This window comes from Ctenopharyngodon idella, chromosome 5, assembly GCF_019924925.1.
Source record: "Ctenopharyngodon idella isolate HZGC_01 chromosome 5, HZGC01, whole genome shotgun sequence".
NCBI classification, from domain to species: Eukaryota; Metazoa; Chordata; class Actinopteri; order Cypriniformes; family Xenocyprididae; genus Ctenopharyngodon; species Ctenopharyngodon idella.
In genome coordinates this window covers 11,418,030-11,442,575 of record NC_067224.1, presented here as the reverse complement: position 1 = coordinate 11,442,575, position 24,546 = coordinate 11,418,030, and the positions used below count along the sequence as shown (strand labels likewise).

Below are 24,546 nucleotides of genomic sequence, written 5' to 3'. Positions count from 1 at the left end.
AAGGTAAGCTGGGTCTATATTTATGTTTTTAAATATGTCGACCTTGTTTTTCCTGTATAGTTTTTCCTGAGCATGTAGGATTGGAAAAAGATAGGGTTTTTTTGGGCACTGAAGTTCCATTAGGTTGGCTGGAACGATGTATTTGTACTGTGTTGGCCACAAAATGGCTGCCTCTCAGCCATCTTTGGTAGAGTAGCTTCTCCTCTGGTTTTAGCTAGAGTATGTTTGAGTTAGCACTCTTTACTTCAGATAGATCTATGTCTGTGTCGGCCTCCTGGGCCGCCTGACATTGTTTGCTTGTTGAGCTTTGCTTTACTTGAGTTTCCTCTTCTCTGGTTGAGTTCAGAAGTTTAGTTAAGCCCCAGGCAGATCTATGCTTCGTGCGGCCCTATAGGCCCACAGCTTAGCCGGCCTAGGCTAGAACTAGGGTTTAGGTGATTTCTAAAGCATTCACCCTTTATTGCTACTATCCCCTGTCAGGTTGTATAGTTCCTAGTTCTGGCCTCCTCTTATTTGAATTGTCAGGCCAAATGCACATTACCCTTTTTGGTGTAGGTGTTAGATAGCAGCTAAGGTAGCAGGCTGTTACTAGCTTCCCTGGTCTTTGTTTAGATAAGTGTATGCTATGTTGCTTAGGCCCCAGTTTTCTAGAACTTCATTCATACTGAATTTGTCTTTCCCCTGAGCCCCTTGAATTAGCATTCAAGCTTGAGGTTACGGTGTTAGCTTGGTTAGCTCCCGTTCTCTAGGGTTCAGTACAGATGTGTTATTTCTGTTTGGTGAAAGCATCCATTCTTTTCAGGATGGCATGTATGAATAGCAAAGCATTGCATTTGCTTTGGGTTCTAGTTTTGCCCTACACATGTGTGAGCTTAACTCCTTAGCACCTGTTCTTATGAGTAGTAGGCCTGTTTCTAGCCTCCGTTAGATCATGGTGACTATTTGTACTCCCCTTGCTTTTAGGGTTATTGGTTTTTACTGAATACATGACCTGATGGATTGCATAGCTCAGGTTGAGTGGTAGGGAACTTCACTTTCAGTTTGGTTCTTTTTAGCTCCCTTTAGAGTTAATCTCTGCCACAACAGCTTATTGTGTCTGTGGAGTTGAAGGCTCGGGTGAATCTGAGCCTCCTTCTAGCATGATAGCTTGTGATTTCACAAGTGTTGTTGGTAGATGTTCATGAGTTTTGCTCACTTAATTTAGCACTGCCACAGGTTTATGCCCGTGTCTGTCCGAAGTAGTAGGCCACTTCAGGCCTCCTTCAGACCATGGTAGCATATGTTGTTGTGCTCCCCTTTCTGTTAGGGTTTAGTGTATTTGAGTACATTGCCTGTTGGAATGTGTAGACTTAAGCTCAGGTTGAGTTAAGTTAGTTAACTGCAATTGTTTGTTAGGTTTTAGAGCTGGTTCCCTTTGAGCTTGGTCACCTGTGAAACTACTAGCTGACACCACGTGGTGTCTTTTGGAGTCGCAGGCCCCGCTTGGGCATCCTTCAATTAACATGTTGGCACAGTTCTGTGTTGGTTTTGCTATCACTGCCACTGGCTACGCCCGTGTCTGCTATAGCAGGCCCGGTTTAGGCCTCTCTCAGAGCATGCTGGCGGAGTGTGTACTCCTCTTGCTTTAAGAGTGAAAGGTGTTTTACTGAGTACATGGTCTGTTGGTTTGTGTTGGATTTATTAGCTCTAGATGAGCTAAATAGTTACCTCACTAAGTAAGTCTGGTTCTATTATGGCTCCTAGAACTTTTAGTTGCCAATAGCTGGCGCCACGTGTCTGTGAGTTGTAGGCCCTCTGGGCCTCCTTTGAGAGCAAGTTGGCGTATGTCTTTGTACTCCTCTTGCTTAAAGAGTAAAAGGTGTTTTACTGAGTACATTGCTGAGTGGCCATTGGCTCAGGTTGAGTTTATCTAGTTAACCTCACTTTGGTTCGGTTTTCTTGTGTTTGCTCCCTTGAGCTTGAAATACTGCCATGAGCTGATGCTACGTGTCTGTTGCTTTGGGCTTCCTACAGAACATGATGGCGTATGTTGTACTCCTCTTGCTTTAAGAGTAAAAGGTGCTTTTACTGAGTACACTGCTTGTCGGATTGTGTTAGGTGGACTGTTATGTGGGCACTCTACAGTCTTATCTGCTGATTTAACTCGGTTTCATTCTGAACGAGTTACATGTTTGTGGGTTCTTGCTTTCAGCAAGCTAGCTGTTCAAGGTGTGTGGCCTTATCAGGCCACTCTTGAAGCTTTCCACCCCCACATCTGGGTGTTGAAACTTAAGCAGATTAAACTTGTAGCTTCACATGTTGGCTTTTATCAAGGCTGATGTGTTATTTATATTTTTCTACACTGTGTAGAACTGTTGTCATGTTGTAGGCCCCTTCTTGGGCCTCCATGATTTTGTGCCTATAATACGGTCTATCTGTTGGGTTGAGCTCTGTACTCCCCTCTTTTGAGGGTTGTCCTGCATAGTACTTAGCTCTCTAAGCTGGTCAGTGGTTGAAGGCCTCTCCGAGGCCTCCCTATTGAGGATCAGCCCGCAGGCTGGTAATGTACTCCCCTTGTTGGGTTCCTTTAGAGTGCACAGCCTCCTCAGTGCAAATAATCAGGCGCTGAGTAGATCCTAGGATTGAGCAGAATTTACTCCCCTCATTTGTAGGGGTAAGAGCACTTAGCTGAGTCCAGTTCACCTGGATGCCCATCTCTACGCTCTGGTCTGAGTTGCTTACTGCCCCTTTGCAGTCACTCTTACTGGATATCTTCTCTGAAGAATGCGTTGTTGAGGCTCTGTGTTCAGACAAGTTGCTGGCCAAGATACTGACTGCTTCACTGGCGGCTCCTTTATACTTCCGGGCCCTGTCTTGATGACGTCATAGGCTGTCGCTGGCCAATAGGATTGGAGAGATTTGATACTTTGCTTTCAGACACCGGTTCACGAGTGACATTCCCCATATGCGGTAAAATGCACTGTCTCGTTCCCTGTTCTCAGGGAACCATGGTTACATACGTAACCTGAGACGTTTTTTGGGCAGAACTGTGACAGAGCAAACTCCCTTGGATGAAAAGCAAGCCCATACACATTCACCTTTTCCTCTCTGGACAATCTATTTTCCAGATGTTCCAAACAATCAGAAGGGGGCTTCATCAGAGAAAATATTTTTGCACCAGTCTTCTGCTGTTCAGTCCTTGTACTTACTGTATAATTTTAGTCTGTCCTTGATGTATTTCGTGGAGAGAAGTGGCTTCTTTGATGCCCCTCTTCACACCAGGCTTTTATCCAAGTCTTTACCTCATCATGCGTGCAGATGCACTCAGTGCCGTTTCTAGGCATAGGCGAACTAGGTGGTTGCCTAGGGTACCACCAGCTGGAGGGAGTGCCAATGAACTCATATACTATATTTTAGTAGGGGTGTATCTAAAGCAGGGGTGTGCAACCCTGGTCCTGGAGGGCTACCGCCCTGCAGATTTTAGCTCCAGCCCAAATCAAACACACCTGAACCAGCTAATCACGGTGTTCAGGGCTGCTTGATAATTGACCCTTTACCGGGAGTTTGATTGACAAACGATCTAACCAATCATAACGCCGAATCCACCATTTTGTCCAACAAAGCAGTCAGGAGTTAGAAGAACTTTTTTTAAACTTGAACATTTTAAAAATGGTGTGTACTGACGTCTTTCCGCATTTGAAACAAAATTCCTTTTCATGTTCATTCATGTTTATTTCATGCTATAAATTAACTAGTAGGAAGAGATGATCAGTTCACGAGCCGCTTAAGCTGAGGCACTACAGCAATCTGTCACAACACATTAAATAGCCACAAAACAGTTTTTATTGTTCGAATTTCTTAAAAAATTACACAATTTGAAAGCTGGGACTTTGTTTAATATCATAAGTATCCTGCTCTGTCTTGTCTGTTGACGTGTTGTCAGTGTCTGCAATATATTTTTCACTCTGTGTGGCGTGACAGCGCCCTGGCTTGTCAGACAAAGCAACAGACTTGGTGTTACAGACTGGTGTGTTGGAGCAGGGTTGGAACTGAAATCTGCAGGACAGTAGCCCTCCAGGAGCAGGGTTGAACACCCCTGATCTAAAGGGTGGCATGGCCACCCTGAAATATGATTGCTGCCTCCACTGGTAGGAATTGCACAAGCCTTTTTATATATATTTTTTATAGGCCTGTACAGGCATCTAGTGGCTACACAGTGGTATTACAGATAATAAATGAGGTTTGGGAGTGGGGGGTTGTGGGGGTGGGGGTAGGTGGGCCAATAGGGATTTTGCCTAGGGCATCAAAATGGCTAGAAACAGACCTGGATGCATTCACACCCACCTGCTGCCAATACTGAGCAAGCTCTGCAGGGATGGTGACATGATTCCGTAGCTGACTCCTCAGGAAAAGACGTCCTTATGTAATTTTCTTTGGAGCAATTTTCTTGCATGTGTGGCCATTTTGATGTAAAGTGATGATGGCTGCACATCTTTCTTTGGAGGCAACCAATGCTAACACAAGAACACAATGATTGGAAGCACTTCTTCCCTCCTTTTATAGCAATCAGTCTGTTCTTATAATCCAATCAGAATTATAGAGTGACTTCACTTGACCAGTACTTTTTCACACTTTCCCATGTTCTGATGATATGATTAGTGAAATCATGTTAGCTGGACATTTTGTGCTCCAAAAACCAATGCATTTTTGTCCAAAAGAGTGTATTTTTTGTGATAAATTTCTCTTTTTTTTGGCCAATGAAGCTTTTTGCAATTATTTATAATGCATCTGATCACTCTGCAAAATAATCTAGAAACTATGTGAATCAACACCACAACTAAAGCAGCAAACATTGCAAAACACAAAATTTATCACTGCCAGTACTTCTGGCCACAGTTGTAGGACCCTAAAGGATAGTTTACCCTAAACAAAAATTCTGTCATTGTCATCACATTCATGTCATTTATGTAGATTTAATAAAGACCTTTAACTTTATTATTATTATTATTGGAAAGAATGGAAAGAATATATTATTTCTTGCATAGATATTATATTTTAAAACATCACATTTCAAAATATAACACACAACAATGAGCTTTTCAACAATTTACACAAACCATATATATCACAAAAGAAAATCACAGTGGAAAAAGCATACATATTTCCCTAAATATCAGACTCTGTTTAATTAAGGCAGTACTTGGGTTGCACCACTCTGAAATGAGGATGAATTCAGGAACTTCAAAACTTAAACTACAACATACTTTTGCATCACAAACAGCACAAAATACAGAGTTTCGACACATGATTAATTCCCAATGATGCATGATGTAAAAGCACAGTGCTGAGAGTTTATTTTGTGGTTGTTTTAAGGCTGTTTCAGGTCAGTATTTGAGTCAACAGTGTGTTGAATCAGAGGCTAGAGGGCAGTGAAGACTGTTCCTGAGCTTGTGCATTTTACATACACTACATCAGGATCTGAATTGTGCAGACATACTGTATATACTAGAGGTAGACCTATATAGTATTTAAAAAATCTAGGAATATAAATTCATCACTACATACTGTGGATTTCATCACACAATTTCAGTACAAAACACAATATATTTGAAGTCGTTAAAAGTGTTAGAAAATACACATTTAAAAAATCTTAATCTTCAGACTACAAATAAAAAACTAAAATTTGCTCTTTGCATTTATAAATTTGTAAGTGGGCAGATATATATATATATATCTTGTTATGAAAGAAGTGTTATACTCCAATACATGTTGGCCACACAATACATGTTGCCCCCCCCCCCTTTATTCAATACTTTTTGTAACCAATTTAACAGTTCTGAGTCCTTCATATTCCGAGGTCCAGGTTGGTGCACTCTCTCATCTTCAATTTAGCCTCATCTTCACCCCAGTCATTTTCTATAGGGTTCAGGCAAAGGAACTGGTGGCCATGGCAGAAACTTAATTTTTGTGCTCAGTGACCCATTTTTGTGTTGATGTTTTTGTTGTTGTTGTTTTTGGATCATTGTCCTGATGGAAGATCCAACCATGGCCCATTATAAGATTTCTAGCAGAGGCAGTCAGGATTAGATTTTTTTAATCTGTTGGTACTTTATAGAATCCATGATGACATGTATCTGAACAAGATGTCCAGGACTTCAGAAAAATAGGTCCACAATATTAAAGATCCAGCAGTATTTTTAACTGTGGACATGGGGTATTTTTTTAGCCCTGAGTGCACCAAACCTTGTGTGTTTGCTACCAAAAAAGCTTTTTTAGTTTCATCTGACCACAGAACGTGGCCCTGTTTGAAGTTCCAGTAGTGTCTGGAAACTGAATATAACAACCCCAATTCCAGAAAAGTTTTCTAAAATGTAATAATATCAAGAATATGTGATTTTGTTAATTTTCTTTAACCTTTATTTAACTGACAAAAGTTATTTTCAATGATTTCACTGACCAATTTAATTGTATTTTATAAATATAAACAAATGTTTGGCTGCAACACACTCCAAAAAAGTTGGGACAGAGGCATGTTTAACACTGTGTCACATCACCTTTCCTTTTAATTACAGTTTTTAATTGTTCAGAAACTGAGGATACTAATTGTTGCAGTTTTGCATGTGGAATTTTTGCCCAATCTTGCCTAATACAAGACAACTGCTCAAAAGTCTGCGGTCATTGTTGTCTGATTGTCAATACATTTTTAATAAGAGACAGATCTGGACTGCAGGCAGGCAGTCAAGCATATCCCTTCTACAGTGTAGAGTGTCTAAGAAACCACTCTGTTGTAGCATGTGTCTTGATGGCAGCATATGTCTCTGTACAATCCCAGTATCCATCTCCATGTCAATGGAACCATTCCATTTGCACCGATGCACCCCCATACCATGACAGATGTTTGCTTTTGCACCGGTCGCTTATGAAAGTCTGGTCGGTCTTTGGGATGTCAGTTTTTCCCCCAAAACAAGATGAAATATGGAATCATTTGACCACAGCACACATTTCCACTCTCTTTTGGACCATCTGAGTTGAGCTCAGGTTCAGAGAACTTGGCAGAATCTCTGCATTGAACAGATGTATAGCTTTGTCCTTGCATTACAGAGTTTCGAGTTGCATTTGTTGATGCAGAGGCAGACTGTGTTAAGTGACATTGGTTTTCCAAAGTACTCTTGAGCACATGTGGCTATATTTAACACAGTAGCAAGATGGTTTCTCATATAATGCCATCTGAGGGCTCGAAGGTCAAGCACATTTGACAGAGGCTTCCTGCCTTGCCCTTTTATTGCATTTTACAAAATGTCCCAACTTTTCTGGAATTGGGGTTGTACTTGAGTTTGTTTTTCAATTAGAGCAGAGGTTTTTTTTCTTTTTCTTGAAACCCACCCAAACAACTTGTGATTGTGATTTGTGATGACACACATCAGTTCCTTGGTTTTACACATTGTAAGGGAATTTGGCCTTTGTGTTACAGTACCTAAAAGTTATACTCCTGTAAAGCAGGAAGTCATGGCTGGACAATTTTCATGTTTAGTACTTAAATACTTATAAACTGTAATTTATTCTTGTAATGGCAAAGCTGAATTGTCAGCTTCTGCAGCATTTCTTAATATTTTTGTGGAAAACGCGATACATTGTTGAGGATGAAAATTTTACTTTGATGAATAGAAAGTTCAATATTTGAGATATAAATATAGTTGTTTTAATGCTTGCTGTATAAAAGTGTTACTACCCGAAATCTTACTGCCCAAATCTTACTGGTAGTGTTATAATATATACTTTCAATATATACATAATATTAAATAATATATTTATATTTGTTGTTATATATATATATATATATATAACAACAACAAATATAAATTATATATATAATATATAATGCATATATTTATATTTATTAATTTATATATAAAGAAAATTGGGTAACACTTTACAATAAGGTTCATTAGTTAAACATTAGTTAATGTATTAACTAACATGAAATAACCATGAACAATACATTTGTTACTGTATTTACTAATCTTCGTTAACGTTTGTTAATGAAAATACAGTTGTTCATTGTTCATGTTAGTTCGCAGTGCATTAACTAATGTTAACAAGATTTTAATAATGTATTGGTGTTGAAATTAACATTAACAAAGATTAATAAATTCTGTATAAGTGCAGTTCATTATTAGTTTACCAAAAAGTGTTTATTTTAGATATTGTATCTGGTTACAGTCTCTTTTTAAAGATAATTTTAGTAAACTTTGGCTTTTTTACTGTTCAATTAAATAGTTTTGTGGTGTAAGAAATCAAATTTTAAAATGTTATAAAACTGTATTATAATTATTCAAGAATAATAAATGTTTTAAGTACTTTTACATGAAGTACAGTGCTTGACACACACATTATGTCAACTAAGCGTCAGTGATTTTTTAAGAGAAAACATTACTTGAAAGCTTTTCTGATTGCATTGGCAGACAGTATTTCCCTACAAGTGGTCATGAACGCCTGCTGTTTCTCATAGTAGGCAGCCTCATTAATAAACGTGGGGTATACCGTGCTGGCACCTTCATAAAGGATTGTTCTCCCATCGAAAGTTAGGAACATAGGGTCACCCTGGTTCAAAGGCTCCCAGTCACAGTCCTACACAGAAAGAGAAAGAAAAAGGAACAGCACCATTACTGTGGAAAACAAGTGAAGTCTGGGAGTCAAAACAAGCACAGCAAACATCTGAGTCATAGGACACATTTTCTTACATGTGTTTCCCCCTCCCTTGGTCATAAAGAGCAACTTTTTTTTATGTTGCTCTAGGGCATGTTTTGCTTTAATAAAAAAACAAACTTCTGTATGCATTTACTAGATGGTCCATTTATAATACCTGTAGATGAGGATGCACCATAGCTGTGATGTTGCCGTTGGTGTCTCTGGGGTAGTCCATTCTCTCCTGGACTCTGAAAACTTCCACTGTACATGGAGGAAACTCTACACCTATGACAGGTTAAAAAATCATGGAAAATGAGGTGATTCTCCTAAGAAAAAGGAAAAAGAGACATCACTCTTTGGGGAAAATTCAATCATTCCAAACCGCCATGACTTTCTTTCTTATGTGGAACACAAACATTTTTAAAAAGGTCTCATATTGTATCTCATGTTGTTAATTTAGTCTTCTATTCATACCCTTTATTTCCTCTGTTCACTGTAATGTGTTGTCAATGTTTAATGTGGTTGTATTAATTTGCTTATTTTTGTAATTTCCTGAGTATTTCTCAGTTGGATTTAAAATGAAAGACTATTTTGTTTCTTGGATTCTCCTGCGTTGTACACTTCATCACAGCCACACCTGACACTTCTGTCGTGAGCAACAATGCAATTCACAATAGGTTATATAAACATATATTAGTTATATAAACATATATAAACATATATTAGCTAGCATAGTTCATGTTTGTTGGTTGGATTTCAGGAAACATTCTTTTGCTAGAGGTTGTTGGCATGGTCTTGAGCCTTTACTTTGTATAGATCAGCCCTCTATTTGGCTGGTTATGAGCTGCCTGGGTCCAGGAGTTAGTTGGTATGCTGAAATCTATCAGATCCCTTTTCAGGACATCTTTTAGCTTGGGCCTTCCAGTAGTGCAGGCAACCTCCTTGAGCACACTGTGCAGAATTGCTTGGGGTATGGGGGCATTCAGGTGACACGATCAGCCAATCTGAGACGAATGCATTTTAGACGGGAGGAAAGTGGTTCACTTTTGATCACTTTGAGCAGATCTTCATTCAACATTTTATCCCTCCAGGTCTTACAGATTATGAACCTAAGGCTAAGGCATCTTAGTGTGGAAGGCACTCAATAGACTCTTGATACCTGTAGGTAGTCCAGCATTCAGTGCCATACAGGAGGCTCAGAACACATGTGTAACAAGGTTTATAGTTCAGGGAAGAAGGAGGTGGGAACTGGATTAATGAAAGGGACTAATGGTGGACACGGGTGCGAAATCGCACATTATTATGGACATTGAAAAATTCAAAAAGTTTGACAACAAATTTCAGCCAGAGAAAGAATACATTGAGTTGGCAAACGGGACCAGAGTGAGCAGAGTGGCGCTAAAAATAGGTGACGCGGAGGTGTGTCTGATTGACAACAAGGGACAACAGCCAAACAGCTTCAATCAGCTTTCAACAAGGATGCGACAAACCCAAACCCAAGAGTAGGCTACAATAGACTGTACTATCTGAACACTTTTTTTTTTATTTTTTTTTTTTATGGTTTTCATTTATAATGCATGAAAAAATACATATACACATAACATTACAACCTTCATTTTTCTTATACAAAAAAACAAAAACAAAACACAAAACTAAATCCAAAAAAAAAAAAAAGTTTGCAGTAAGAGAAGGTAAATGTTCCAAGAAGGAGCCCAAAATTTTTTCAAAAGACATTGAAAAGGATTTTCTCAGGGGTGCAGTATGAAATTAGTTCATTGATCCATTGTTGTCTGGATGGGGAGTGAATTGACTTCCAATTCACTAATATACACTTTTTCCCTGCAGTTCCTGCTAACAGTGAAAAATACTTTTTATGATGAGAAGAGCCTAATAAATCAATATTCCCTAATATCCAAATTCTAGGATCTATACTAATTGGGATACCTATCATCTTTGAAGTGGTACCAATTATATATCCCCAAAAGTCATTCAGTATAGGACAATTCCAAAGCATATGAAGTAAATTGCCTTCAGATGTTTTACACCTTTGACATTTTGAAGATATACCGGTATTTAGCATATAAAGTTTTTAAGGAGTATAGTATGTTCGATGCAAAATATTGAATTGAATTTGTCTATGTTTGGTGGATATTAAAATAGTCTGCATACTTTCCATAACATGCTCCCTTTCTTCCAGGTCATATGTACAGTTAAGATCTCCTTCCCACCTCTGCTTCAAGCTTACATTGTCAAATGGCTTAAAGTTGTTTGTTATTGTGCTGTACCCTACAGAAGCAATGCCTCTTGGAGAGGACACAATTTTATTAAACATAACATTTTCAAATGGTGATAGTGTTGGAATCTTAGGAAAAGTCTGGTAGGTGATCTCTTTAATCCAATGTCTGACTTGCAAATATTTAAAGAAGCTTTGTTTTGGTATTTTGTATGTCTTGGATAGTAAAGCTCATTAAAGAATCATTGTCATACAAGTCCTCCAATATCTTTATACCTTTATACCTATGCTTTTAGGGAATTATCAGCAATACCAGGAGGTATAATAGGGTTTTCCCAAAGTGGTAAATATCTAAGTGGAACAATGCTAGAGCAGCATAACTTATGCGATTCTAACCACGCAGAAGACCCCAGAAAAGGAATAACCTTCAGTGGAATAGAGTTCATCTCCCACTGTTCTATAGCTGTCCAGCTAGTATCAACCTTGTCAGGATGTAACCAGATCCATATAGGCCGAAATTGTGAAGTTAAATAATAATGTCTGAAATTGGGAAGATTAAAACCACCTTTCTTATACGGTGCCTGGAGTTTCAGAAGTTTTACTCTAGGGATTTTGCCTTCACAGAAATCCAGAAATCACTGGTGATTAAAGTAGGATTAAAGTAGGATTTGGGAATGTTCAAGGGAAGACACTGAAATTTATATAGATATTTAGGTAGAATGTTCATTTTTATAACATTGACTCTGCCAATTAATGATAAGGGTAAATCCTTCCATTTTTGCATATCGTCTTTCACTCTCTCCATAAGTATGGAGTAATTTTTTTTTTTAAACGTCATCATGAGTTAGATCAATATGAATACCTAAATATTTAAACCCAGTAGCACACAGTGTCAATGGTTTTACTATATATTTTAACTCATCTGGTATATTAATAGGGAATGCTTCACTCTTGTCATAATTTAATTTGTAACCAGATATATCACTGTATTCCTTAAATACATGTAGTAAAGGGGGAATAGAGAATTGTGGATTGGTCAGGTATACTAACAAATCATCAGCATATAGGGATAATTTGTGTTCATTAGTGCCAATTTTAATTCCCTTTATTACAGTATTGGACCTTATCGCAATAGCGAGAGGTTCAACAGCCAGGGCAAATAATAATGGCGATGTAGGGCATCCTTGTCTACAGCCTCTAGACAGTGTAAAGGTGTTTAATATAATACCATTGGTATATATCTGTGCTTTAGGGGAATTAAAAATAGTTTTTAAATGACCAATAAATTTAGACCCAAAGTTCATGGCTTCTAGCGTAGCAAAAAGAAAAGTAGGCTCGATTCTGTTAAAAGCCTTTTCAGCGTCCATAGACAGAATAAACATTGATAATTTCTGCTTTTGTGCAATATTGATAATATGCAATAGCCTTCTAATATTATCAGAGCCTTGTCTGTTCTTAATGAATCCTGTCTGATCTGGATGTATTACCTTGGGTGTAACAGTTTCTAGTCTTAGGGCAAGCAATTTGGTTAAAACTTTATAGTCAACGTTAAGGAGACTTAGTGGCCTATAAGACCCATATTTTTGACTGTCTTTCCCTGGCTTAGGAAGTAGAGTTATTGTAGCCAATTCCAGGGAGTGTGGAAGTGAGCCTCTCTCAAGTGATTCTCTAATCATGTTTGTTAAGGGAGTTAATAACATATTTGAAAACGACTTGAAATATTTAATTGGGAAGCCGTCTGGTCCAGGGGCCTTGTTATTTCCCAAAGCATTAATTGCTTTAAGTACTTCATTCTCAGTTATATCAGAGTTCAATAGTTTGTTAACTTCATCATCAATCTTTGGTAACTGTATTTCATTTATAAATTTCTTAGCATCAGCATTTCCCTGACTGTGGTCAGTTTTATATAAAGTTTTATAATAATCCTTAAATAAAATATTATTTTCTCTAGGGTCTTTTATATATCTACTATCATCTAATTGTATTGAGTGAATATATCGCTCTGATTCTTCTTTTTTAATTTGCCAAGCTAGTAATCTGCTAGTCTTATTTCCAAATTTGTAATAATGATATTTTGTTCTTGCCATAATAGATTCGGCCTTCTGAGTGCACAAATTATTATACAAGACCTGTTTTTGATTAAGTTGTGATAAACATTCTTCATTATTGGTCAAAGAATGTTCTAATTCCAATGATCTTATTTCTTTTTCTAAATCTGTTAAACCAGCTCTCTTTTCTTTTTGTTTATAAGCCCCATATGAGAGAATATGTCCTCTCATGAAAGCTTTAAGTGCCTCCCATATAGCTGAATGTGAGGCTGAACTAGCATTAGCTTCAAGAAAAATCTGAATATGAGTAGTCATAAATTGAATAAAATCTGGGTCTTTCAGCATATAAATTTTAAATCTCCTTTTTTTGGAGTAAGGTAGAGCCATTGTTGGTTCCCATGTAAACTTGACAGGGTTGTGATCAGAGATGGATGCAGGAAGATAAGAGCAGTCTTTCACTTTGTAGGCTAATGATTGAGATGCTATTCTATTCTTGAGTAGACATTATGTACATTTGAATAAAATGAGTAGTCAATTTGGTCTGGATAGAGATTGCGCCATACATCATACAACCCCAAATCAGTCATCCCTTGACTCAGAATGGTTGCTGCTTTTGATTTAAGAGATTTTTTGACGATCTATCCTTGGAAGGGTCTAAAACTAGATTAAAGTCGCCTCCAAAAATGCAATTGCCCTCAATAGTAGCTAATCGTAATAGTAATTTGCTAAAAAAGATGGGATCATCATGGTTTGGACCATAGACATTTACCAAGGTTATATGTTCCCTATTCAACTCACATTCAACAATTACATATCTACCAGCAGTATCAGAGTATGTATTGATCAAGTTAAATTGTAGTTTTTTGTGGATTAGTACTGCTACCCCTTGACCACTGGAAGAAAATGATGAGTAATAGACTCCAGCCCATTCTCTCTTGAGTTTTCTATGTTCCTGATCCGTAAGATGGGTCTCCTGATTAAAAGCTATATCCGTGTTAACCCTTTTCACATATGACAGTACTTTCTTTTTACCGGATTATTTAACCCCCTAACATTCCATGATGCACAATTTAGTTATCATGATCTTAAAAATAACAGAGAAATCTCCACTACACACGTAATAATGTTCTGCTACTCCTACATCTTGTTGCGGGAAAAATAAGAAACAAAAACAAAAATCACCTGAACTGAAATTTTAACTTTCAATTGTGAAAAAAAAGGAAGGAATGAAAGAAAGAAAAGAAGGCAAATTAAGCCTTAGTAACAACCTTGCTACCGAACTTGTAGCTGACGCTGACGAGCCATATTCAAATATCCCACATGGCATGATTAAACTCCCTATTCAGAACTAAATAAATAAAACAAAATTAAATTATATTCGATCAGATATTCATATCTTCTATGAACATTGTACTTAATTAGGTGCAGACATTGAACAAATGGTGAAGCTAATAAATGAAGTATTAAATTACATTGCGAACTAGTGAAACAATTCGAATAGTAGGCTAGCCTACATACAGCACACTAGAGGAACTTTCAGCAGTGGCTAAATTACAATCTGGCAACAATGGAAAATAATTATTTTTTTTATGACCTGACCTTTAAAAGGAAAAGGAAAAGTTTACAGTCTTACAAGAAAACATTATAGTCTTAACTCACAAGATATTCTTTATATGAAAGCCATTAGTGTAGGCTATAGCATGTCAGTTCTCATTCCGTAGTAAAGGCCTCTGCATCTGTACTGTGAGAATCAATAAAGTTCTTAACCTCAAGTGGAGTGGAGAAGAACTTTTGTTTTACTTTTGTTGTACATGATCCGAAGCTTAGAAGGATATACGAAGGAGTATTCAATTTCCCGATCTCTTAACATTCGCTTCACCTCCGTGTAAGCTTTGCGCAAATTCTGGAGCTCCACACTAAAATCAGGAAAGAAGTGGATGCGCCGGTTGTCAAGGTAAACCTCCTTTCGTTCTCTTGCAACTTGAAGGATTTTCTGCTTATTTCTGAAGTTCAGGAGATTTGCCACAATTATCCTTGGAGTCACCCTATCCGATGAGGTATTTCCTGTTCTGTGGGCCCTCTCAATTGTTGGAGGAGACGGAAAGTTCTCGGCGCCGAGGATCTCCGGGATGATGCGTTCCAGAAACGAAACCATATTGCCTCCCTTCGATTTTTCCGGCAAGTTTACAATCCGAATGTTAGATCTCCTACTTCTGTTCTCCAGGTCTTGCATTTTATCTTTAAGGTAGGTGACGCCCTTCTCCAAGTGAGTAACTGTCAAACGAGTATCTCTCAAGTCATCCTCTGTGGCGCTTACTCTAGTTTCCACCTCGACCATCTGTTCAGATAATGTTGACATAGAGGGTCAATTTAGCCTGAATATCATTGGTCATCCTGTCCATTTGTTTGCTAATTTCCTCTTTACTGGTTTTAATCTCCTTCCACAGAGTCTGTAACGATATTTCGCCTTCCACATCTTCGGCCATGTTGGGTAGCATGTCAGGGTCGTTAGCTTCGGGAGTGTTGCTAATTGGTTGTGTTTTACGTCCTTTTCGGCGCAAATTGCCATAAACAATATTGCCTGTCCAGTTGCTTAATGGACTTGAAAATCTACCAGTTAGGGAGATTAATGTAGGATTCTTGATTAATAATATAGCTAGTCAGAGGAGCTCACTAGAGCACGTCTTTCCTCACCGCCTGCATCATGTGACCCCTATCTGAACACTTTCAATGAAGACAATGATAGTTGTAACAGATGTTATGACATTCAAACCTGGCACGAAATCCTTGGTTACCGTAAATATGATGATATTTCCAAATTGCAGGATGTAGCTGATGGAATGAAAATCAAGGGTAAGATTGATAAATCTAACGTAAACTGTGACTCTTGCACACAAGGTAAATTTGTTCAGAGTAGAAACAGAGAACCTGATACACAAGCTAAGGCTGCACTTGATCTAGTGCACACAGATCTAGCTGGTCCTATTGACCCAGAAGCTAAAGATGGTTTCAAGTATGCTTTGGCATATACTGATGACTACTCAGGTGCAGTGTTTGTGTATTTTCTAAAAGCTAAGAGTGACACTGTGAAAGCTACTGAAAAGTTCATTGCTGACAGATCCCCTTATGGGACTATAAAGTGTGTTAGATCAGATAACGGCACAGAATTTATGGCAAAACAGTTTCAGTCACTACTAAGCAAGAATCGTATTAGACATGAAACCTCAGCACCATATTCACCCCATCAAAATGGGACTGCTGAGAGACATTGGAGAACACTGTTTGAGATGGCAAGATGTATGCTACTAGAGAGCAATCTAAAGATGTTGTGGACCTATGCTGTAATGACTGCTGCAGTAATTACCAACATGTGCTACAATGGCAGAATACAGCACTGAAGCATACATGGCCAGATATGTAGCAAAAGGCTATAGTCAAGTGATGGGTGTAATTACAATGAGACTTTCTCCCAAATATTACAGCAAATATCACTTCAGTACGAGCCTTGATGCAAATGGCAGTACAATATGATCTTGACCTCCAGCAGATGGATGTAAAAACTGCCTATTTGCTTGCTCCAATTGACTGTGAAATTTACAACCTCAATTCCGGAAATGTTGGGACGTTTTTTAAATTTGAATAAAATGAAAACTAAAAGACTTTCAAATCACATGAGCCAATATTTTATTAACAATAGAACATAGACAACATAACAAATGTTTAAACTGAGAATTTTTACACTTTTACCCACTAAATGAGCTCATTTCAAATTTGATGCTTGCTATAGGTCTCAAAAAAGTTGGAACGGGGGCAACAAATGGCTGAAAAAGCAAGAAATTTTGAAAAGATTCAGCTGGGAGAACATCTAGCAACTAATTAATTTAATTGATATCAGGTCTGTAACATGATTAGTTATAAAAGGGATGTTTTAGAGAGGCAGAGTCTCTCAGAAGTAAAGATGGGCAGAGCTGTGAAAGAGTGCGTAAAAAGATTTTGGAATACTTTAAAAACAATGTTCTTTAACGTCAAATTGCAAAGGCTTTGTAAATCTCATCATCTACAGTGCATAACATCATCAAAAGATTCAGAGAAACTAGAGAAATCTCTGTGTGTAAGGGACAAGGCCAAAGACCTTTATTGGATGCCCGAGGTCTTAAGGCCCTCAGACGACACTGCATCACTCATCGGCATGATTGTGTCAATGACATTACTAAATGGGCCCAGGAATACTTCCAGAAACCACTGTCGGTAAACACAATCCGTGCCATCTGCAGCTCTATAATGCAAAAAGAAAGCCATATGTGAACATGATTCAGAAGTGCCGTCATGTCCTGTGGGCCAAGGCTCATTTAAAATCAGTGGTGGACAGTAACAAAGTATTTTTAATTCGTTACTGTACTTAAGTACATTTTTCAAGTATTTGTACTTTACTCGAGTATTTTTATTTTGAGCAACTTTTACTTTTACTTCACTACATTCCAAAGCATAAGATCGTACTTTTTACTCCACTACATTTCATAAAACATATCGTTACTCTTTATTTTAAAATGAAGAAATCGTCACATGCTCAGAGACGCAAAAGCGGTGTCCGATTCGTGCACGAACTGATTCTTTTCAATCATCCTGTTAAATCGGTTCACAAATCACATCAACAATTCATTCGCGAATTGGATTGATCGTATTGCAGCTGTTCTCGAGTCAACAAATCACTGATTCAATGATCCGTCCAGAGCGACTCTCCAGTGAATAAATTTCACTGTCTGACTGAAAATTAGCCAAGAACTGGGGGATCCTCTAAGTGTGCGCGCGACTGATGGTGAAAAGTAAGTCAGCCCACTAATGTTGAATTTTAGGATGAATTGTTGTAAGTGAAAATCATATTTAGGTCACAACTGTCAGTTGTTTTTTAACTAAATCTGCTGCAAAGTGCAATACTGATATCTGTTTAAACCCACTGAAATGCTTTAAATTTCAGCTTTAATGCTTTAAATGCGTTTTTATATATTTGACAATTATTTTGAGCAATAGGATTATATAAAATACATAATATAAAATTAAATTATATAAGTGGTCTATATAAAATTACAAAATAAACATTCATCAGTTAGTACTTTTTTACTTAAGTACATTAAAAATCAAGTACTTTTGTACTTTCACTCAAGTAAAATTGAAAATGAGCACTAAATACTTTCACTTGAGTAATATTTTATAACACGTATCTGTACTTTTACTCAAGTACTTGATTTGTGTACTTCGTCCACCACTGTTTAAAATGGACTGTTTCAAAGTGGAAAAGTGTCCAAATTTGATATTCTTGTTGGAAATCATGGATGCCATGTCCTCCAGGCTAAAGAGGAGGGAGACCTTCCAGCGTGTTATCAGCGTCCAGTTCAAAAGCCAGCATCTCTGATGGTATGGGGTGCATAAGTGCATACGGTATGGGCAGCTTGCATGTTTTGGAAGGCACTATAAATGCTGAAAGGTATATAAAAGTTTCCAGACGACGTCTATTTCAGGGAAGGCCTTGTGTATTCCAACAGGACAATGCAAAACCACATACTGCAGCTATTACAACAGCATGGCTTCGTCGTAGAAGAGTCCAGGTGCTGAATTGGCCTGCCTGCAGTCTAGATCTTTCACCTATAGAGAACATTTGGTGCATCATTAAACGAAAAATATGTCAAAGATGTACATGAACTCTTCAGCAGCTGGAAACCTATATCAGGCAAGAATGGGACCAAATTCCAACTCCAAAACTCATAACTTCGATGCCCAGAAGTCTTCGAACTGTTTTGAAAAGAAGAGGAGATGCTACACCATGGTAAAAAATAACAAAATCATATTTGAAATGAGCTAAAATTTCTCAATTTAAACATTTGTTATGTTATCTATGTTCTATTATGAATAAAATATTGGCTCATGTGATTTGAAAGTCTTTTAGTTTTCATTTTATTCAAATTTAAAAAAAAATGTCCCAACATTTCCGGAATTCGGGTTGTACATGGAACAGACGGAATGATGATGAAAGTCAGACGCAGGAGAAAAACTAGTCTGTAAACTGAACAAATCACTGTATGGTTTAAAAAAGTCAGGGAAAAACTGGAACAAAATGTTACATGACTACCTCAGTGCAAATGATTTTGTGCAGAATTCAGCTGATCACTGTGTGTACAGAAAAAAAGAGCAAAAAACAAAACAAAAAAAAAAAAAAAAAAGAAAAGAAAAAAAGAGCAAAAAACAAAAAAAAAAAACAAAAACAAACAAACAAACAGTGTTGACAAATATGTAAACATTTTGATATAAGGTATCATTTAATTTGATCAACACTCAATGATGGTAAAGTGACAATTGAGTATTGCCTCACAGAAGAAATGGTGGCTGATGTCATGACTAAACCATTGACAAAGTTTAAACTAGAAAAAATCCAGTTTCTTGTTTGGCATGTAAATGCAACATAAGATAAATATAAGACTGTGTTCATGTGTTATGTGTATTGTGAAAAACGCTATATTGTAATGTCTTGTTTTCATGTTCATGTTTCATGTTCATGTTTATGATTTCATGTATTTTGTAGTTTGGTTCATGTTGCTTGTTTGTGTCATGCTTTCCTTGCTCCTCATGTTCTCCCTTAGTCTATGTGTCATGTTCTCATTGGTTGTTTATGGTCATGTGTTTTGTTCTGTTCTATCATTGGTTCCCTTGTTCCTTGTGTCACTTCCCCATTGGTTGTCTTAGTCATGTGTTCTCTTAGTTCTTGTATTTAAAACCATTGTCTTCCCCATGTTAGTTTGTCATGTATTGTTAATGTAACCCTGCTGTCGGTGAGTGTTCTAGTCAAGTCTGTTCTAGTCAAGTCTGTTCTAGTCAAGTCTGTTCTAGTCAAGTTTGTTCAGTTCAAGTTGGTTGCTTTCTTTGGTTTGTTCACTTTGGATAATTCAATAAATTGCACTTGGGTTCATCAAGCTCACCTTCAGTTTGGACTGGAACGTTACAGAATACACGACCTACAACAATGAACCCAGCAGTTCGCCTCTTGGATCTCCGTCAGGGCAATCGCCCCATTGAGGAGTATGTGAAGGATTTTTGTGGACTGTGTCATCTTGTTGATTTTAATGACATGGCACTAAAGGACATTTTTAGGATGGGGCTAAATGGGCTGATTCGTTTTATGTTGCCTGGGGGGAAAATTCACTGGTCCTTGGAGCAATACCTTGACCACGCCCTGCTGTTAAGTGGATCTTCAGTTACTGTGGGATTTGTGGATGAGAAGCCCCACAATCCCACAGTACCTTCCACATCAGAGTGTCTCCATGCCCCTACGATCATGTCTGGAGTTATTCATGCCATGCCAGTATCTGTTCATATTAAGTCTGCCACGCCAAGGCCTGTTCATGCCATGCCTGCAATGCCAGGTCCTTTTCATGCCATGCCTGCCACGCCAGGACCTGTTCACGCGATGCCTGCCATGCCAGGGCCTGTTCATGCCATGCCTTCCATGCCAGGACCTGTTCACCCCATGCCTGCCACGCCAAGTCCTGTTCACTCCAAGCAAGCCAGGTCAGGGCCTGTTCATGTGATGTCTTCCATGCCACAGACTGTTCACATCATGCCAGCCCAGCCACGGACTGCCACGCCAAGGCCTGTTCACACCATGTTCTAAGATGGCTGCCATTCCAGAGCCACGCCCCAAGATGGCCGCCAGTCCAGAGTCTCGCCCCAAGATGGCCGCCAGTCCAGAGTCTCGCCCCAAGATGGCCGCCAGTCCAGAGTCTCGCCCCAAGATGGCCACCATTCCAGAGTCTCGCCCCAAGATGGCCGCCATTCCAGAGTCTCCAGAGAATGCAGCACTGACCATTATGGCCACAGCCATTTTATGTGTGTGGGTGGCACACACATCGACTCCAGCCCCTGACCAACGTCCAGAGGGGACTCCAGCCCCTGACCAACATCCAGAGGGGACTCCAGCCCCTGACCAGCGTCCAGAGGGGTCTCTAGCCCCTGACCAGCATCCCGAGATAGCTGCCACGCCTGAGTCCTTAGCCGAGATGGCTGCCACGCCTGAGCCCTCAGCCGAGATGGCTGCCACGCCTGAGCCCTCAGCCAAGATGGCTGCCACGCCTGAGCCCTCAGCCAAGATGACTGCCACGCCAGAGCCTTGTCACACCACGGCTGCTGCCATGCCAGAGCCTCGTCATGCCATGCCAGAGCCTTGTTACGCCACGGCTGCCATGCCAGAACCCCCTCACATCATGTCTGCCCAAGTTTCCCTTTGAGAATTTTTTGGGGGGAGGGCTATAGGTACCAAGCTCCTGCGGCTGCGGAGCTTTGTCCACTACTGCATCACAGCCCAGGTCCACCCATGCTCCAAGGTCCATGTCCACCCATGCTCCACGGACCAGGTCCACCCATGCTCCATGGACCAGGTCCACCCATGCTCCACGGACCAGGTCCACACATGCTCCAATGTCCATGTCTGCCCACGCTCCACGGCCCAGGTCCGCCCACGGCCCAGGTCCGCCCACGCTCCACGGCCCAGGTCCGCCCATGCTCCATGACCCAGGCCTGCCATTGTCATGCCGTGGACCAGATCCTGTCCCCCTGCATGGGCCTGGCCCTCCACCCCTCCCCCAAGACCGCCTCCACTCCACCACCCTCCATGACTATGTATTATTTTGGTTAATGTTGGGCATCGGGAGCCACCCTTAGAGGGGGGGATTCTGTAATGTCTTGTTTTCATGTTCATGTTTCATGTTCATATTTATGATTTCATGTATTTTGTAGTTTGGTTCATGTTGCTTGTTTGTGTCATGCTTTCCTTGCTCCTCATGTTCTCCCTTAGTCTATGTGTCATGTTCTCATTGGTTGTTTACGGTCATGTGTTTCTGAGTTCTGTTCTGTCATTGGTTCCCTTGTTCCTTGTGTCACTTCCCCATTGGTTGTCTTAGTCATGTGTTCTCTTAGTTCTTGTATTTAAAACCATTGTCTTCCCCATGTTAGTTTGTCGTATATTGTTAATGTAACCCTGCTGTCGGTCAGGTGGTTGCTTTGTTTGTTCACTTTGGATTTTCAATAAACTGCGCATGGGTTCATCAAGCTCGCCTTCAGTCTGGACTAATCATTACATATATAAATGAAGATGACTTGACTTATGTTATTATAGTATACTGTACAGTATGAGAGCAAGTGGGGGTGTTAACATTTGTAATAGGTATGCCCTAATACTTGTCACATCACGTGTATGTTAACTGCTTTCCATAAATGGATATATGCTAAATAAAGGTTCTGGTCCAACAGAATACCGAGTGATGCATGTGTCTTTCATTCACGCAAATGGCTGCACCAACAGGCAGCCCCTCACAGACGACTGCCGCATAAACTCAAACAAAACACCAACAATAAAGTCCAGGCCTGGGGTCTGTTCCTCATATGTCGCTAACTCATTTATCTGGATTTGACTGATGACGATTTGGCATGATCTTAGATTGTTTGGTTCTTCGACGCTCATCCTGGACTTGCTGTCATAGCAACAGGTCTGTAAGCTTAAACCTGCTCAGGAGCAGGCTTATTTAGGGCCCGAGCACCGATGGTGTGTGGACCCTATTGTAATTGCTCGGCCAATTCTTCTTCTTCTTCTTCTTCACATTCACATTTTTGAGGGCCTAAACATGCTCGAAAACTCATGAAACTTTGCACACGTGAAGTGGTGAAAATTTACGTCTGATATGGGTTTCAGAATTAGGTGTGGCAAAATGGCTCGATAGCGCTACCTACAAAATTTCAATTAAGCGCCCTTCATGCTACGTTTCACGTACAGTTATGAAATTTGGTAGACAGATGTAACAGCCCAATACCTACAAAAAAGCACCTGGGGGGCAAAATCTGTAAACAGAACAGGAAGTGAGATATTTTGAATTTTCTCTGCAAAATTTTGGCAATTTTTTGCCATTTCCAGACGTTGTACTTTAACAAACTCCTCCTAGAGCTTTAATCAGATCAACATCATATTTGGTCAGTCTAATCTAAAGGCCTTTGTGATGTTAAATTGCGAAGATCTAGAGTTTTCGTTGAACAGCGTGTCCGTGGCGGCCTGACAAAGTCTGATGTTTTGCCATAAAACAGGAAGTTGTTGTAACTCGGGCATACAATGTCCGTTCTGCCCCAAACTTCACATGTTTTATTAGAGTCCTGGCCTGAAGACATCTACATGCCAATATTCAGTTATAGTCATAGCGCCACCTGTGGGGAACAGGAAATGACATGTTTTACACTGTGATTAACTCCTCATAGAGATTTAACCAGAAGAACATCATATATGGTCAGTCTAATCTTAAGGCCTTTGAGATGTTAAATTGCGAAGATCTTGAGTTTTCGTTGAATGGCGTGTCCGTGGCGACCTGACAAAGTCTGATGTTTCACCATGAAAGGGGAATCACATTTTTGAGGGCCTAAACATGCTCTCAAACTCATGAAACTTTGCTGATGCATCAGAAGTGGTGAAAATTTACGTCTTATATGGGTTTCAGAATTAGGTGTGGCAAAATGGCTCAATAGCGCCACCTACAAAATTTCAACGAAGTGCCCCTTACCCTACATTCCACGTAAAAGTATGAAATTCGGTACACACATGTAACAGCCAAATACCTACAAAAATCTGAAAACCAACAGAAAGTCAGATATTTTGACTTTTCTTTGCAAAATTTGTGCAGTTTTTGCCATTTCCAGACGTTGTACTTTAACGAACTCCTCCTAGAGCATTAATCAGATCAACATCATATTTGGTCAGTCTAATCTAAAGGCCTTTGTGCAGTTAAATTGCGAAGATCTAGAGTTTTCGCTGAAGGGTGTGTCTACGGTGGCCTGACAAAGTTTGATGTTTTGCCATGAAACAGGAAGTTGTTGTAACTCAGACATACAATGTCTGATCTGCCACAAACTTAACATGTTTTATTAGAGTCCAGGCCTGAAGACATCTACATGCCAATATTCAGTTACAGTCATAGCGCCACCTGCCGGCAACAGGACATGACATGTTTTACATTGTGATTAACTCCTCATAGAGATTAAAACAGAACCACATCATATATGGTCAGTCTAATCTTAAGGCTTTAGCCATGTTAAATTGCAAAAATCTTGAGTTTTCATTGGAGAGCGTGTCCGTGGCGGCCTGACAAAGTCTGATGTTTCGCCATGAAAGAGGAAGCTGTTGTAACTCAGGCATACAATGTCCAATCTGCCCCAAACTTCACATGTGTGATAAGAGTCCTGGCATAAAGACATCTACATGCCAATATTCAGATAGTCATAGCGCCACCTGCTGGCAACAGGAAATGGTATGCTTTACACTTTAATTAACTCCCAGAAAAACATTTAAATGTCTGATCTGCTCCAAACTTCACATGTTTGATAATAGTCATGGCCTGAAGACATCTACATGGCAATATTCAGTTATGGTCAAAGCGCCACCTGTTGGCAGCAGGAAGTGTGGAACTTTGAAATGACTTGGCCATCATTCTCCTGTATTCACTCGCTTACATGCATGTCGCCCACTGTTCACTGTTTTCCTGATGCCAACGGGTGGCAGTGAGCCTGGGAGCAAGG

General features: G+C 39.4%; 1 protein-coding gene across 2 annotated transcripts in view; it reads right to left on the bottom strand.

The window, feature by feature from the left end:
- Nucleotides 1-5,009: 5,009 nt before the first annotated feature.
- The window catches only part of aspa (aspartoacylase), a 54,091-nt gene continuing 34,554 nt past the window's right edge, over nucleotides 5,010-24,546 (bottom strand). For both annotated transcript variants that reach the window (XM_051893828.1, XM_051893827.1), the window contains 2 exons: nucleotides 8,843-8,952; nucleotides 5,010-8,607 (listed from right to left, as the gene is read on the bottom strand). In XM_051893828.1, coding sequence (XP_051749788.1) covers nucleotides 8,410-8,607; nucleotides 8,843-8,952 — 308 coding nt within the window. In that variant the 3' untranslated portion in view covers nucleotides 5,010-8,409. The remainder of the gene's footprint in view (nucleotides 8,608-8,842; nucleotides 8,953-24,546) is intronic.